This window comes from Alnus glutinosa, chromosome 3, assembly GCF_958979055.1.
Source record: "Alnus glutinosa chromosome 3, dhAlnGlut1.1, whole genome shotgun sequence".
Taxonomy (NCBI): Eukaryota; Viridiplantae; Streptophyta; class Magnoliopsida; order Fagales; family Betulaceae; genus Alnus; species Alnus glutinosa.
Genome location: NC_084888.1, coordinates 34,957,818 through 34,974,512, shown reverse-complemented (window position 1 = coordinate 34,974,512; position 16,695 = coordinate 34,957,818). Strand labels below are relative to the sequence as shown.

The following is a 16,695-nucleotide window of genomic DNA, read 5'->3' as shown; positions in this document are numbered from 1 at the left end:
TTCTTACGAGCCCGAAAGGTTTAGAGTGCGTTTGGGATTGCGATTTCGTAGAAAATAAACCGTTTACAAATTGCGTTTTTTAAAAATTGAGATTTGAAAACGCAGAAAAGTGCTTATTTAAGTCGCAGGCAATTGGGTGTTTTTTTAAAAACGCAGTATTTTATAAAGCTAACCTGGGATTCTAAAGGCCAAACTGCGATTTTTCCAAACGCTTAACTGCGTTTTTAAAAATCACTTTTTTAAATCACACTTTTTGAAATTACAAACTCAAACGAGACCTTAGAATTTCAAGCACCCATTTATAAAAGAGTGCAAAGCTAAACACACAAAAGAAAACCCATTTAAATAACCCTAACCTAGTCTTTTTTACTAATATTTATAGCTTGTATGACTTTTAAGCTAAAGAACAAGGCTGAGGCTTTATAGCCTATTAACTTCTAGTTTTAGTCTTTTTAACCAAACGGTACTTCTTTGTTAGCTGATAGGTTCTTTTGCTTTTTAACAAATGGCACTGATCTTGAACCTAATTGAATTTGTGACTCGGACTAATTTAGTAATGTGTTCATCTTACATCTTTTATCACTAAAATTTGGTAATACAAATTAGTTATTATGAGACTGAGTTTTAACATATGTTAATGTTTATTCAACTACGTGCTTCACACGACAATGGTTTTTGAATTTAAACTTCTGATAACATTTTTGAAATTATAATAACACTTTTCACATTTTCTTTTAAATTGGGTTGGAAGAATTTTCCTGACTCACTTTATTAAATTGACTTATGTTCTTAGAACACGTGATTTTTACATACATTAATGATTCTCGCATGCTTTTTCAATCATATTAAAAGTATATATATATGAAAATCACATGTTCTTTGACGTCAATTTAATAGATTAAGTTGGAAAAAAAAATTCCTCAATCCAATTTGAACTAAAAATTTATTCCTTTTCAATTAAGTGATATTAGGTGTACCACACATTTTAAAACCATTTCATTATAATCTGACATTAGTTTTAGCAAGTGTAAAACGTAACACATGCTACACACTTTTTCTAATATTTTGTGCTCAGGACATGTAATTCATAAACAAATTCACATTATACGCATGATTTGACCATTTAACAATTAAATCAAGCAATACTCTTTTCGTAAAAACATTTATAAATACCTACAAATATTTTCGTATTTTAATTTGCCACCACTAAACATAGTCATTCGATATCCTAAATCTCCATGGGGAATAACTTCAATCAAGTAGTGGCAAAAACCTCTTAATTTTTGCCCTCCAATGAGAGATTGACATGTCATCATTAAACAACAAAAATAAATATTAACAAAAAATTAAATCTAAACACTCATTTTCACTTTTTTAGTTTTTTTTTTTAAAAAAAAAGAACCAAAACAAAAAACCATCCCAGCCAACCGCCGCCACTGCCCCACACCAAAATTGGGAATGACTGCCACCGAGCTGCGCAGCCGCCCCTGAGGTCTAGGGGTGACCTTCAGGCCAACCCAAGATCCATCTAGGGGTGGCCCGATGACCACCCCAGGCCTTGGGGTGGCCGCGTGGCCACCCCTGACCACTAAGAAATGGCCTTGCAACGGTGTCTGTCGTAGAGCAATGACGGCAACAGCGCCTAATGATTGAGAGTTTTTTTTTTTTTTTTTTTTTTTATACTTAAAATGTTCGAAACAAAATATAGATTCAGTGTTTTGCAAACAATTATTTTTCTTGTTATAGACTGATGTGTCGATCTCTTATTGGTGAACATAAAACCAATGTGTTCTGCCTGACTGAACAGAAGGGGCTCTCTCATCACCTTATTACCCGAATGTCAAACATGGGACCAAACAAGCTTCTCTAGCTCAAGAGAGCTTCTCTAGCTTCTTTTCTTCTTTTTTTCTCTTCTATATTTTGGAAGACAATTGCTTTCCTTGGAACCTCGAAAGGAAACCTAATAGTGAAGCTGATCGTCTTCAACCCCGTCCCAACTCCGACAATTCCAACTGCCTTCAACTCCGACTTTTTGGAGGCAAAGGCAGCTTGAAATTCACCTCCCTAAAAGGTTTTTTATTGTTCGGACTCTGACAAAGGCAAAAGCTGAAATGGGCATTTCCTAGGCCCTACATGAGAATAAAAACTTGGAAAGCCGATATCCCTAATATCGAATTCTTAAAGTTGAAGTTTAACATAGATGAAGCCAAACCATAAAAGTAATATGCATCCTAACACGCAACACAAATTCTTCAAATTAGTTCCTCCGGTATCACACGAGCCTACAACTGTTTGCAATATGCATACCACTGGAACCAATGTTACAACAAGAAAGCTCATCCTGCCTTTCCCTCATCTGCTGCGCCTAGGTGACATGTCAGCAGACCTGGACCTAGATCCAGAGGGTGATCTTGATACTCTTCCAGGCGATGACCTCCAGTGACCACGCGCTTCCTCAGTCTCGTATGTAGGTTTCCTGCAATGACATGTTTGACATAAGCACAAGCAATCAACAGAGAAAAAGAATTAAACAAGGAGTGCAAACAACCACATTTTAAATAATAACAAATTTAAACTCTATACTCTTAAGCACAAATGGTTCCTCTTGGGCAGAGGACTCCAGAAAATGCATGCCTTGGATGCACTAAAAGCCACTGGTACAAACTGATGCCTGCCCTAGTGCCCTGTACTCCATGCTGCATGTCCTCTGTTCTTTTCTCCGTTCTTTCTTTTTCTTTCCTTTTCTTTTTTTTGTTTGGGGGGGGAAGGGACAAGGGCCGTAACAGAGTGGCAACAATCACTAAAAATCATAGTTTTTGTTTTTTTAACAAGTCACTAAAAATCATAATTCCCGAAATCGATTCTGAGAATTCTGTCTTTCGCTTGTGCTAAAGAAGCAATCACGTCATCATCACAAAGCAATTCAAGGAACAAGACTCCTATGTAATGTACAACATGGTATAGCTAACAAGTTCAATTAGTTAGAAATTACAAAAACTTACTCGCGATATCCATTGCCATTTTCATTTTGATCAGCAGCATTGTCATAACCTGGAGAATAAGACTTGCCATTATCAGCATCTCGCTCCCTTCGAGGACCTCTTGGTGATCGAGGGTGCTCTGCGTGCCTTCTACTCGGGGAAACAGAATAGTCAGCCCTTCGTCTTGGCACAGGTGAGGAGGACCTGACAGTTGAAATAAAATTCACCACCGTTTGAACCTGCCCAAGTGACCACTAGAAAAGATATTATGGCAGTTTGTAAACTTGCAAGTTTACCTTGAGCGGTATCGATTCCTAGAACCTGAAGGATAGCGGGGGGAGCGTGAACGAGATACTGAACGAGATCGAGAACGTCCTGAGAGATATCAGATTCAAAAAAAGAGTATTTTAAACAGGAGTCACATAATGGATATGAAAAAAAAGAATGCAAAGCCATGCTAATTTATAGAGACCAAAACAGGACTCTAAATTATATAACTTTCAGCTTCCAAACTTCAATCTAATCGAATGATTAGAATGCCACCAAACAATTCATTTGGTATCCTTTCCAAAGGTAACTGTTGAGTTAGAAGTACAAGTGGCTTGCAGACCAGGTGCGTTTAGGTCTATGAAAATGCTACCCTCAGCAAATTATAGCAGCTGAGCTAGCAGGCATCTTGAAGAAATGACACCCCAATTTCAGGCCCACATCCCTACCATCTCTCTAAACGCAACAAAAAGATTCACATCATAACAACCATTTGAAAAGACTGACTTATCAACAAGAAAATGGTTCTCAGCGTCAAAGATTTCAATTGCTACGTTAAAAACTAACTTCAAAACATACAAAACAAATGAAAGATAGCTATCAGACTTAAAAAAGTAGCCTTATGACATAAAGGTTTTAAAGAGAGATCGTGTCAATGTTGCTTCAGTTCATTACAGGGCGTTCAAACTTCAAGACCACAAAGATGTAATAGGCAAACAGGTGTTTGGTTGGAGCAATATACATCAAGTCCTTTCCCTGAACTGTTTAGATACAGGATTTGAGGGCCCAGCCTCAAACTTTCGAACATGAGCTTGAACTTGAGAGAGGACCTAAATTTATCAATCTTCCTGAAGTTCAGGAATGATTACACTCGTACCTGATCAAACAGATAAATAGCCCTATAATGTGATTCCACAAACAGTCAGACTAGTATCAAAAGACAAAAGCTCCCAATTGATAGCAGGTAGTTCACATGTAAAAAGATAGGAGAGGCACTATTTTTTTAAGGTAGAACTAATTAATAGATTCACACCACGCTTCTTAACTTGCAATCTAAATAACCCAAGTTACCCAAGTTCTTCCAAATGTTAATAAAATACATGCAATAGATGCCACTATCCTTAACAACAATAATCTCATAAAAGCCTTTCAACAGTAGAATAATAGGTTAAGGGACAAAAAATCAGTAAGGCAATACCTCCAATGATATTTTGAGAAATTTCTCATACAGCAATAGCAACCATTGGGATTACAGAACTATTGAGAAGTAAGAACTAAAATTGTCAGAAACAGCATACCATAATGAGATGACCGCCGTCCCCCATAGCCCGAGCCCGAAGGTCCTCTGCATAAGTACAATAACCGACAGGAATCACCATGCATATAAGGCGTGGAACATAACTAGTGTAGGTGGCAAGAGGAAGGAGGGAGTGGAAGAATTTACCTCACCCTAGTCCTTTGACGCATTTCCTCTGGCCTTTTCCTTGTTTCAGCAGCAAGAACCACAGATATCTCTCTCCCAGCAAAAATCTGGCCATTCATATGATATTGAGCCTCTGAGGCATCATAACCATCCACAAACTGCACAAATGCAAATCCCCGAGGTTCCCTAGAAAGAAGACATGGGAAAGCTTCATTGAATGCAAGATTTAATCTGAGCAAACACAGAGTGTATGAGGGCACTGACTTGACAAAAATAGCACCGTAAGATACCACCACAATGTGGTTATTTGGTATACCTTTCTTTACACATCTAAAAATCAGCTCTGAAGCACTTCCAGATAAGTGCATGCTGAATTTACTTAAAGCAGATAAAATCCAAGCTTAGTGGCTGCCCTTTACTTTACAGTCAAGCATGAAAGCCAACTTCAAAAGAGGCAAGTGACTTGAAAATTCTTCACATTCTTGTAGTTACACGATGCACTTGAAATCAACGTTCCCACAAACTTAAAAATCCCTTCAGGTAGTCTTCAATTGGTCAAGACTATAAATCTTCTTCCTCATCAAACTTCTATTGATTGTGTAATTATATAATTTCTCTTCATAAAGGAATATCCTTCATTTGAGGATTACTCTAACACTCTTGGGGGACCAACAAGTTAGGCAATGATAAACAGTAGGTCTTCATCAAAAGTGGGGCTTGGGCTTGTTTTAACTTCAAAGTTCAAACCAACATACCCCCTGACAAACCAGTTCAAATTTTAATTCACTATGAAAAGGAACAATAAATACCTTCATAAATAGTTTAGAATGCAACTCAATAGACAACTTTTGCATCCCCTATTTGTATACCTTAACTAAAGATGCCAAAAAATAAGTGGAGAGTCTCAAATAATCAGCAATTCAAATCCATACTTATCCATCCTATGAATTTTGCTTGCAAAGACTAGCAACACAAAATACAAACACCTAATTTCTATCGATCTCAAAAGAACCCAACTTCAGCAAATTGATGCTTCTTTTCAAGCAAATTATACAACATCAACCTTGAGCCACATGCCTTGGCTTGGTTCAATTCGGCAATTCAACAGTTAATGTTTTGCAGTTTCAATAGCCCCTTTAGAATTATAAAATTTTAAGTTGATCGGTGATGTAACGCTGGAGTAGGGAAAAGCAAAGAAGAACTTCAGCAACATGTTATAGTTATAAATGACTTGCATTGTAAAGTTAGGGTGTTGGATCGTCATACAGAATCTAATATCACACTAGTTTGAAACAACAAGCTCAATCAAGCAAGCAAACTTGGCTGCATATAGATGAACTATGCTTCGAAATCACTAATTATGCTCTATTGAAGCTAAAGCTTGTTACAAGTCCAAGTGGGCAGTGCGCAGAACCCAGCTTACTTCCACCATTACATCTCTGTCATATCTAACAAGCTAGTTGGCAGGAATGTTACACATAATACATCTGCAAATCTCTACTGGTAAAAACTCACCCTGTGTAATAGTCCTTGGGAATATACACATCCCTTACTACTCCGAATCTCTCGAATGGAACTCGAAGTTCTTCTGGTCTGCAAACAGACAAAGAGATCTAAATAACCAACTTGTTTTGACAAATCAACAACATCAAAGGAAAGGGGATCTTCTACCTCCAAAACAACGATAAACAAGAACCCACCTATGGCTACACTGAAACACAAACCAATTGACAACAATGGTACAAGAAAACACTACCTGCAATCCAGCGGAATGTTCCGAACCAAAAGGCTTCCGTGATTCTGGTCCTTGCGTCTACCATACCCCCCACCACCACCACCACCACCGCCGCCACCACCACCACCGTATCCCCTTCTAGGAGGGCTTCTCCCTCGACCGCCATATCCTCTCCTAGGAGGACTATAGTATGGTGGACTATACCTCCTCATGATGCTGCCTAACATCACAATCACAACCCATGTGAGACTATACATAAAATACGCATTTTTCACTTGCTAAATGAAACTTCTAAACCCATTACGAATAAGGTAACTTAAAAAAAGGTAATTAATAGAAAAAATTAAAATTTATGCTATAATGTAATAGTAGTCAATACGAATTCTTCAAATCGCAGAACCTGATCTCAAATCACAAGCCAAGAAAAAAGACACCTAGATTACCTGCTTGGTTGCTAAGAAAAAAGTTCAATTCTTCGAATTTTCATTATTTTTTGGGGGCAAAGAAAACAAAACCTCTAGTCAACCCAGCATGATAAAACTATTATACTAAGCTTGACTAAAACATTTTCATATTTTGAAAATAAAAACCTAAAGATCGAAACTTTCGTTTTCTTTTCCTGCGATTTCTACCCACCCAAACGAAACCTTAAGGTTTCAAACAAGAGAGAGAGAGTCACAGAGGAATCTTAAAGCAGTTTTCACCGAGAAGAAACCCTTAAGATTCCCTAGATTTCTCGGAAACCAAACCAAGCCTTAGGGTTTCTCTTTTCATTCTTTTCCTGATCAATCGTAACGAACAAAGTAGACAGATTTACCTGTAACAACAAGAGTTTAGGAGAACAGACTACAGAGAGAACCCAAAACCTTTTACTTAGATCTGAAGTATGCGTGTCGAACAATGTCGCCTATTTTGCTTTTAAAAAGCCTCACTTCGACTTAAAAAAAAAAAAAAAAAAAAAAAAAAAAAAACTCGCTCTGGAATTTTCCACGATATTTTCAGACTTTAAACCCTAGGCAGATAATAAGGGCCAGTTTGGGTAGCATTTGGAAATAATAACTTTTATAGTTAAAAAAATAGCTTTTGAAAAAATATTTAAATTTTTAAACTTTTTTCTAAAAGTGCATTTAACCTATTTTAGAAAAAAAAAATATCAAAAAAATATTTTTTAAAATTTATACAAAACAACTAATTTTTATTTGAGATGTGATTTTTACACAACAACCATACACAATAATGACACAACTCTACTCATATGGAGTGGGATCCACGTGGTAGGTCCCACCACATATGAAGAGAGTTGTGTAATTGTTGTACATAGTTGTTGTGCAATAAGCATTTTCCTTATCCTCAAGAGGTAGCTCAATCGGTTAGGGGACCACTCCTTATAAAGCGAAGGTTACTAGTTCGAATTCCCCCTCCCCCTCTTGTGTTGACGTGTCAAAAAAAAAAAAGCATTTTCCTTTTTATTTTGCCCAGCTTTCTATGTATTAAAATTACTTTTTAAGATTGTTAATGCAATCCTAAACAAGCCCTAATGATAAAGAGTAGAGACCTTTTTTTTATCGTCTTTTATCTTCTCAAAGTTGATGTGACTTTTAAAGTTATCATTTGATCAAAATTTAATAGTGATCAATTACAAATTAAATGTTAATTTTAAAAGACACATCAATCTTGAGAGGACCTTACATAACCTTTCAGAGAAGTGCTACACATACCAATTTTTTTTTTTTTTCAAAATTTGATTCACCAATGATGTGTCACAATCTCATGTGATTTATCATTTTGAGAATTGTGTCATCATCTCATGGGATGATGACACATCATTTGAAAGAGTAATGATTCACTACCACCTAAATATACAACTTTTCACCACATTATCTATGTGGCAAGGTGGTCTCTCACCTTAATTTATTTTTAAAAAATAATAAAAAAAAAAACTCAAAAAGTAATGGGGGACCACCTTGCCACATAGGCAAAGTGGTGAAAAATTGTATATTTAGGTGGTAGTGAATCATTACTCCATTTGAAAACCATTTTTAGAGATAAAAATTTAGAAAGTTTTTTCCAACCTTCCAATAGCATATAGACAAGTCAGATTTGAACACTAAAATAGTAAAATGCATTAAGATGAAAACAACGTATCAATATCTAGGGTGCGTTTGGGATTGCGATTTCGTAGACAATAAGTGCGAGTTTAAACCAAATCACAGAACATAGATCGTTTGGGAATTGCGTTTTTAAAAATTACGATTTGAAAACGCAAAAAATCTGCTTTTTCAAATTGCAGATAAGATTGTGCTTTTTTGAAAACGCTGAATTTTAAAGGTAAATTCGCGATTTTAAAAGCTAAACTGCGATTTTGCCAAATGCTTAACTGCGTTTTTATAAATCACTTTTTCCAAAATCGCACATTTTAAAATCGTTATTTTAAATCGCACTTTTTAAAATCGCAAACCCAAACGGACCCCTATTCTCTTGAAACAAAATAAAGTGATTGACATGCCCCGTTCCTCCGCTGAACACCAAGTTTCCAAATCTCAACCATTAATAAGAATAAAATCATACATTTATTTGGACAATTTGGACAAATGTTTTCCATATTAGGTTGATAGAATTTCCTTACTCAATCTTACCATTTATATTTGATTGCAATCAAATCCTACCTTATTTGTATTATCTTCACCTAAGCTATTTCCTCTATAAATATGGTTTATTTTAATTATGAGGGTACGTTTGGTATGTAGTATATATTCATAAAATAGAATGGCTATTCCTATAGACTTGCCACAATCATTCATTTGTTTGGTTACACACCATTCCTTTGAATAGCTATTCTTTGAGGATCAAAATGTGTTTTTCAAAAAACCCACATTATATTTTTTTTTTTTTCAAACCCAACTTTTTTTTTTTAAAAAAAAAAAAAAATCTGAATATTCTATGAGTTACTAACCATCCCAAGGGCGCACAACTCCTGATGTTCTATTAAGGTGGCTGGCAACCCCCACCTAAAGGATTTTCAGATTTTTTTTTTTTTGGTACCAAAAATGTATTTTATAAATTTTGGTTTAATTACGGTTAGAACATGTATAGTGTTGCCAAACAAAAACAAAAGAATAGAAATGGTCATTCCATTCAAAATTCTTATATTTTCAATAATACACATTCCTATTCATAAAGGAAAATGATAATTACGTGTATTAAAAATGCTCCGAATAAACAAAGTGAATAAGAACATAATATAACCATTTGAACCCTTTCCTAGTGGTGGGCGTAGGCGTCTACGCCAAACCATCCCAAAATTTATTGTCTCTTTTCTCTCTCTTTGCTTCCACTCTTTTTTCCTACTTTGATACGTTACATAAATTTCTACAACTATATGTATTTATATAAAACGCATTGCAGCAAGAGTTGTTGCAAAGAATTCTTCACTTTTAGGCTGATACTGTGTAGGAACAAGCTCTGATCTGAAGATAAAAATTAGCTACAAGCCAATTTAATAAAATAACGTGTCCCTTAGAATGTGAAAAACACATGTTTTTTAATAGCACGTGCTTATCACAGAATTTTTTTAATAGAATTAATAAGAAAACATGTGATTCTCATATGCTTTAAGAACATATATCACTTTATTAGATCGGTTTGTAAGAATTAACTACAAACCCGTTTGAAGCTAATTTATGTCGATGTGAGACCAAGTTTGTTTTTGTGAGCGGAGAGTTTGAGAGTGAAGCACGGAGCTATAAAATGGGAATTTGGTTTGGTTGGTTCGGGGAGTTTGAGTTTGGTTTGGTTGGTTCACTTTCATCCAAGTTATACAAATTTCACATTGCTCACAAGGGAAGTTCATTGAACCGAGAAAAATGCTGTATAATGGAAAAGAAGCCAGCACCTATAAAATAAAATGCCTGTTTTGCAGTGTCTTTTTGAAATGTCATATGGCCCTGCCTCCAGTGCGGAATAAAGTCGAGCATCACTGCCAACTATGAATGCAAGTTACACCTTATTAAGGAACCAACCGAACGGTTAAAAATACATAAATAGTGATTCTATGAGGAAAGTAGTCAGTTCACTTGTGACTTTGCAGGCCATCCACAATCCAGCGGGTCTAGCAGTTCTTCATAGGGCACCGTCCACATACAGTTCTTTGCCAACATCTCATCAATATGCAAAAGAAAAACTTCACTTCTGCAGTCGACTCAGCGTTATCCAAAGTTTATATTCGTCCCGCTCACAATCAAGCACGATGCGCCTCTTTCATGAAGCTTCATACAGATCGAGGAATAAAAATGCATCAACATGCAACTGCAACATCTAATTCAGATTGCACGTTGTCAGAGTCCGTGAGCAAAGGACTCTTCTGGAACTTGTTTCTTAGCTGACCACAAGCCGCACTAGCATCCAGGCCCCTTGTTTGCCGTGTGCTAACTGTTATTTTACGCGATTCCAGAGCAGCCGCAAATGCCATCACCTGCCAAATGGAATAAAAACCATATGTCTATAGATAAATCATAAAATGAATCAAGTGATGAGGTATTGAGGCATGTTCTTGTTGAAAATGATGGCGTAATAGCACGTATTCAACATACAGCTTTTTTGTGTGGCCGCTTATACTCTGAGCCTTCTATTGGATTGAAAGGTATCAGGTTTACATGATAACCGCGTCCCCACTCATGGAGAAGATCTGCAAGTTCCACTGCATGCCCTGTTGTATCATTGACTCCAGCTGCCCATAAGCAATAATAACATTGAGAAGACTGTCATTTACATCAATATACATGTTAACCTTCTAGAAAGTGCGGAGGGAAAGGAGTGGGGTACAAAAGTGCTAAAAAGTGAAACGTCAGTACCTAAGAGTGCATACTCAAAGGAAACCCGCCGACTGGTTTCAAGGAAGTAGTCCTTGCAATCTTTCATGATTGCATCCAGAGGATAGGATTTTGCACTTGGCACAATTGCTTCCCTAAGTTTCTGGTTTGGAGCATGTAGGCTGATGCACAAGACAATGAGAAAATTGACAAGAAAATAAAGTTACATCTGCATAATCTGAGAAAGAGATACTGACATTAGACAAGTATTACCAAAAAGAAGTTAGAATACCTACGGGACAGACCAAAAGTAGACCCTAGAAATTGCAAAAATGGGGGGAGCAGTGAATTGAGAAGGGATGATACCACACAACCCAGAATATCTGATTTTGCAGTCAATACCCCGAACATTATTTTATTGGAGAAAAAAGAAGAAGAAGAAGGTAAAAAAAAGACGTGAATTCATTTAGAAATTTGGATCAATGACTTATATTACATTATACAGCTTAATGGCAGGAAGAATTCACTACTCTTCAGTATCTGGTGGGTTTATCTATTCTACTGCCAAATATTTCTGGTTGAAGGACAAAAGGCTTAAAAGATAAACCACAAATTTGACATATTGATTTATATTAATTTGAATCATAGGCTTAATGCTGTTTAAATTCCTGATTTTAGAAAATTTGCAGGCAGAATTGCTTTTAGCCTACTGCGAAAAAAGTTAAGGGGTTGGATTTTTTTCCGAGACAGGATAAAAGGCAGTCCAGAATGGCTCTTTCACTCTCAATTAGCATGACTAATAATCTGAACCCTTGAACAAAACATGTGAGGTGCATAGTGGAACGCAATTTTTATTTATTTATTTATTTTTTAAGTGGTGCAGAGTGGAACACATATACTGTCAAACAGTAAACACGGACCCCAAGCTATTGCATAATGCGACTGTAAGATGCAAATCCTAGGTAAATTTTATCGGTTTAACATGTTTACTTCAACAAAAATGGACAATTACTCACAAGCAAACAACATCATCAAATGGTTGACAGAATTATCAACCAAAAAAAATCAATTTCCGATTGTAAATGACACACCTGACAGCCAATGTTGACTGAAGTTTGAGAGAAGCCAGCTTTCTAATTGTGTTTGGAACCCCCACAGTAGATATCGTGATCATTCTTTGCCCAATTTGCACATCCTTAAATAGAAGAAAGGCCCATCAAAATTGAGCTTCTACTCAAAACCAATTAAAAAAAAAAATGGATTTCTAATAAGTTACAAAGAATTTATAACATGTAAATGGAAAATTCTAGAAGTAAATTACAATCAAGTTCAATTGAAAAGTAATAAAACTTACTAAAAAGTTATCATGGACATAAACAATGTAGTGAAGCAACTAGACTATGTGCATGCAATAGTTCTAAAACGCACCTTATTCAAGCACTGGTGTGCTTCAAGTACTGACTTCAGATTCAACATTGGCTCACCCATTCCCATGAACACCACATTTGTTACCCTCTGCTTGAAGACGTCCTCAATAGCTAATACCTATGTAGAAAAATGTATTTACAATCACTTCATGATGCTAAACAAACTCTAGCCTGCTTCAATACATTTATGTTTTCAGTATATGATTTTTTATTTTATTTTTATAAGTAAGAAGCCAATCTCAATAAAAAAGCGTAAGATGCCCTTTAGTACATTGGGAGTATACAAGGAAACACCTAATTATAAAGAGAAAAGCGAGCGAAAAAATTAGCACAAGTAAAAGACAAAGGGTAGATATAAGCCGTAATCCAAAAGTACAAAGGTAGAACGAGGATAGAATTTCTTCCAAAGTACTTTCCAAATCCTCAAAGCTCCTATTGTTTCTTTTCCTCCAAAAGCACCAAAAGAAGCAAATAGGCGTCATTTTCCAAACCGCAGCGCTCCTTGGCCTTCCAGAGAACCACCAACGAGCAAGCAAGTCGATAACTCGTCTGGGCATAACCCAAGACATCCTGAAACGACTAAAGAGAGAACTCCACAAAGCAGAAGCCATATCGCAGTAAAGAAGGAGATGATCCACGGACTCCCCAGTCTTCTTACACATATAGCATATGTTTATCACGATAACATGCCGTTTCCTAAGATTGTCCAGGGTAAGAATCTTGTCAAGACCCGCGGAACATACAAAGAAGGCAGCCCTTGAGGGAGCCTGAGTGCGTCAAATGCTTTTTCAGGGAAAGCGACTACTTCCAGAGCAAGCTAAAGAGTAAAAGAAGGACTTGACCTTGAACATACCTTTTTTAGAGAAGACACACCACAACTTGTCTTCATTGCCTCTACTCACTTTGACTGAGTGCAACACCTGGAAGAAAAAAAAAAAAAAAAACATCTACCTCCCAATCGTGAGCCTCCCTAGTGAAACTCACGTTCCACTAGTTGGAGTTGCCCAAAAACTCCAAATTATTAGCAACAACAGTGTCCTTTACACGGGCAATACCAAATAAAGCTAGAATAGCTACTTTAAGAGCCATGTCCCCACACCATAAATCATGCCAAAAACTGATATTGGAACCATCTCCCACAACAAATCTAGTGAATCTAGAGAAAGAATCCCAACCTTTTCTGATGTTCTTTCACACCCCCACCCCAAAGGCACCTGTCGACTAGAGAGAGCACCACCCGCCCCATAGGCTGTTGTATTTAGAATCCACGACAACTCTCCACCACGCATTTCTCTCAGACCCAAAACGCCATAACCATTTGCCTAGTAGGGCGCGATTGAACGTCCTCAAATTTCTGAGCCCCAGCCCCCCCTCAGAGATCAGAGAGTAGACCTTATCCTAGCTAACCAAGTAATATTTAATTTCATCGACTATCCCACCCCATAGAAAGTCTCTTTGGAGCTTCTCAATGTGATTGGTCACACAAGCAGGAATGGGAAGAGAGACAAGAATTATGTAGAAAGGTTAGAGAGAGTACTCTTAATAATGGTAACCCTGCCACCCTTGGACAAATACAACATTTTTCCAACTATCCAAGCGACACTCCATCTTAATCAGGATACCATCCCAGATAGACTTAGCCTTGTAGCACGCCTCAAGCAGCATACCAAGGTACTTTAAGAATCCACCATAACAATTACGGGTTTTATTATTATTATTATTTTCCTTTTCCAAAGTAATTGAAGTACTCAATTCCATCTTAGCATCTTCGTTTCCAGAATTGTGTATACCATAAAATATTCAAAGACAACTACCACAGAGTGGGACTATGAAGAGTAAATATAAGAAGACATTAATTAAGAGTACCTGTTCAATAATTTCATGCCTCTTAAGATTCCTTGAGAATCCCCCTTTTCCAGTGGCACAAAATGAGCAACGCAGAGGGCAGCCTACCTGAATATCCAAAACAACAAGGAGCATAAAAAACAAACCAAGTATAAAAATCAAATAACAAGAAACATATTGCTGATGTACAAAAAAAAAAAAAAAAAAAAAAATTCAAAATAATAATAATAATAAATAAATAAATAAAACACAGGAATCAATGAAAGAATAATCCCAAAAAAGGGGCAAAAAATGGCATTGGCTGGTACTGTAACGACTCAGGGAAACATTAGCCACATCTGCATTATCACTAAAGAAAGACTAATTAAGTTGCAATTAAAGTTCCATAGAATCTTATAAAGCTCGGTCTCACCTACTAAGGAACTCATGTGATACTTAACACTCATAAGCATCTTTATAATCCACCCACTCAATGTAGGTAATACATCTTCCTAATGTGGGACAAACTTTAAGGGGTGTCATAGGTCCACTCATAAAATCACCTGTGATGATACGCATGCTGTAAGGCGCACTGAACCTTTGCCATCTTCAACTGGTATGCCAACGGTTTCAATCAGTCTGTTGTCTTCCAACTTAATTAACAACTGCACGGTCAATGGAAAGTATAATAAAAAAAGATAATCAATTTAAATATAAACTAGAGAGAGATAACTTCCAAGAATCACAAAATTATCGAATCAAAATGCGAAGCAAAGACATTTGCTGATAAGATATCCATACACACACTTGACACCCAAAACTTATGATCATGTCCTAAATATGAACAGTAGAACTCTAGCATCATATTACCAATGAGCTTTAGCTCAAATGGTACTTATTTCCCTATGTAGGGAGGCAAAGGGTGAGGTTGTGGGTTCAAGTCCACCGGATGCTTGTGTAACTTACTAATAATAAAAAATAAAAAAGACTCCAGAATCATATGAATTGGCCCAACCAATACATTTCATCAAAACTGCACACTTACACAACTGCCCAAGAAATAAATGTATTATTAAAACCAAATTACAGCAAGAAACGATTCAATTAAGTTGCTTTTCACCTTAATAGTCCCATCAGCAGCAGTGACAGTGCCATAAATGGGCGACCGCCCAACCCTCCATCCAGCTTCTTGAAGACCATTCCTGAATGCCTGAGGCACTGTAACAAACCATGACAATAACACCAATAAAGAAGAAGAAGAAGAAAAAAAGGCCTCATATTTCACACAATCATTTATTGGGAAAAGGTAAATGTCAAAAAAAAAAATGTGACCCATGAGAGGGGGAAGGAGAGGATTTTCTCACTTTGACTGAAATCTTGAATTTCCTTCACCTTTCTCTTGTAAATAAGATGATGGAGTTGCTTCCCTCTATACCTTTCCTAAAACATAATATTCCCCATAATCAAAAGTATCAGTACAAAATACGAAATTGCGTGAACCCTTTCGTTTTAAGTCCTTCAGATATTTCGGGGAAAAAAAATCTGAACTTGAAAAAGTATTACCACCACATATGTTAGTCAATTTCTTCCATTTTCTCGGGAAACAAACAGGGGGTTAAGTTTTTTTGTGTCTTTACCTGTTCGAAGTCGACGGCGAGCTGTTGGAGCTCCTGCTCGGACATGCCGAGGAGGACGTGCTGCGAATCAGCGAGGGAGGCACGCGTGGGGGAGGCAGTAGAGAAGTTGCAGGAGCGAAAAACCGCAAGGGTACGAGGGCGCACTGCACGTGCGAGAGGCGCGAAGCACACGTGCTGGACAAGCGCCATTGAAGTGCCAATCCTCATATCATCACAAACGCTAAGGAAGCAGAGCACTCGGCAGGCTAAACATCGCTTAAACCTCCGATTTCGGCCGAAAAGACGATAATAGCATTAGATATTTGCTACGTTCTCTTCAACGACATGCGTTTACGGGTATGCAAAACGACCTTAATACATGTCCATTCATAATCAATGGAAAACACAATTACCATATCCCAAACTTTAGGACATTATAATTATCCAAAGAATTTAGCATTTTGTCACAACTTATTTTTAGTGGCAGTAGTATTTATGTGCTCCCAGGGAAAATATACTGATGGATTTGGCTTGGTTTTAATTCTAGTTCAAATTAGACCTTTTAAAATTGGGACACATCAATTGTGTCATGTTATGGGACATGGTCAAAATCT

At 36.9% G+C, this 16,695-nt stretch overlaps 2 protein-coding genes across 3 annotated transcripts; both read right to left on the bottom strand.

Moving 5' to 3' along the window:
- Positions 1 to 2,147: 2,147 nt before the first annotated feature.
- Positions 2,148 to 7,363, bottom strand: LOC133864134 (serine/arginine-rich SC35-like splicing factor SCL30). Of its 2 annotated transcripts, none has more exons than XM_062300367.1 (8): positions 7,224 to 7,363; positions 6,428 to 6,626; positions 6,187 to 6,264; positions 4,693 to 4,857; positions 4,547 to 4,593; positions 3,278 to 3,356; positions 3,003 to 3,185; positions 2,148 to 2,476 (listed from the first exon to the last, which is right to left on the bottom strand). In XM_062300367.1, exons 2-8 carry the CDS (start codon positions 6,616 to 6,618, stop codon positions 2,353 to 2,355), a joined length of 867 nt encoding a protein of 288 aa, XP_062156351.1. In that variant the 5' UTR covers positions 6,619 to 6,626; positions 7,224 to 7,363; the 3' UTR covers positions 2,148 to 2,352. The 2 variants fall into 2 exon arrangements, with proteins under 2 accessions (XP_062156351.1, XP_062156353.1); XM_062300369.1 differs by having other exon boundaries at positions 6,428 to 6,622; positions 7,224 to 7,360.
- Positions 7,364 to 10,279: 2,916 nt separating this feature from the next.
- On the bottom strand, positions 10,280 to 16,377 carry LOC133862226 (uncharacterized). The gene is made up of 10 exons (XM_062297996.1): positions 16,103 to 16,377; positions 15,830 to 15,905; positions 15,586 to 15,683; positions 15,029 to 15,130; positions 14,508 to 14,594; positions 12,643 to 12,759; positions 12,306 to 12,409; positions 11,257 to 11,396; positions 10,996 to 11,132; positions 10,280 to 10,877 (listed from the first exon to the last, which is right to left on the bottom strand). The coding sequence occupies exons 1-10, from the start codon at positions 16,307 to 16,309 to the stop codon at positions 10,701 to 10,703; spliced, it is 1,245 nt and encodes a 414-aa protein (XP_062153980.1). The 5' UTR covers positions 16,310 to 16,377; the 3' UTR covers positions 10,280 to 10,700.
- Positions 16,378 to 16,695: the final 318 nt, after the last annotated feature.

Coding starts and splice junctions, on each gene's coding strand:
- LOC133864134 (XM_062300367.1), bottom strand. CDS start 6,618: ATGAGGAGGTATAGTCCACCATACTATAGTCCTCCTAGGAGAGGATAT. Junction 4,858..6,186: donor CCCAAGGACTATTACACAGG/GTGAGTTTTTAC, acceptor TCTTCTTTCTAG/GGAACCTCGGGGATTTGCAT. Junction 3,357..4,546: donor ACGGCGGTCATCTCATTATG/GTATGCTGTTTC, acceptor GATATCTCTCAG/GACGTTCTCGATCTCGTTCA.
- LOC133862226 (XM_062297996.1), bottom strand. CDS start 16,309: ATGAGGATTGGCACTTCAATGGCGCTTGTCCAGCACGTGTGCTTCGCG. Junction 15,684..15,829: donor AATTCAAGATTTCAGTCAAA/GTGAGAAAATCC, acceptor GGTTTGTTACAG/TGCCTCAGGCATTCAGGAAT. Junction 15,131..15,585: donor CTGCTGATGGGACTATTAAG/GTGAAAAGCAAC, acceptor TTGACCGTGCAG/TTGTTAATTAAGTTGGAAGA.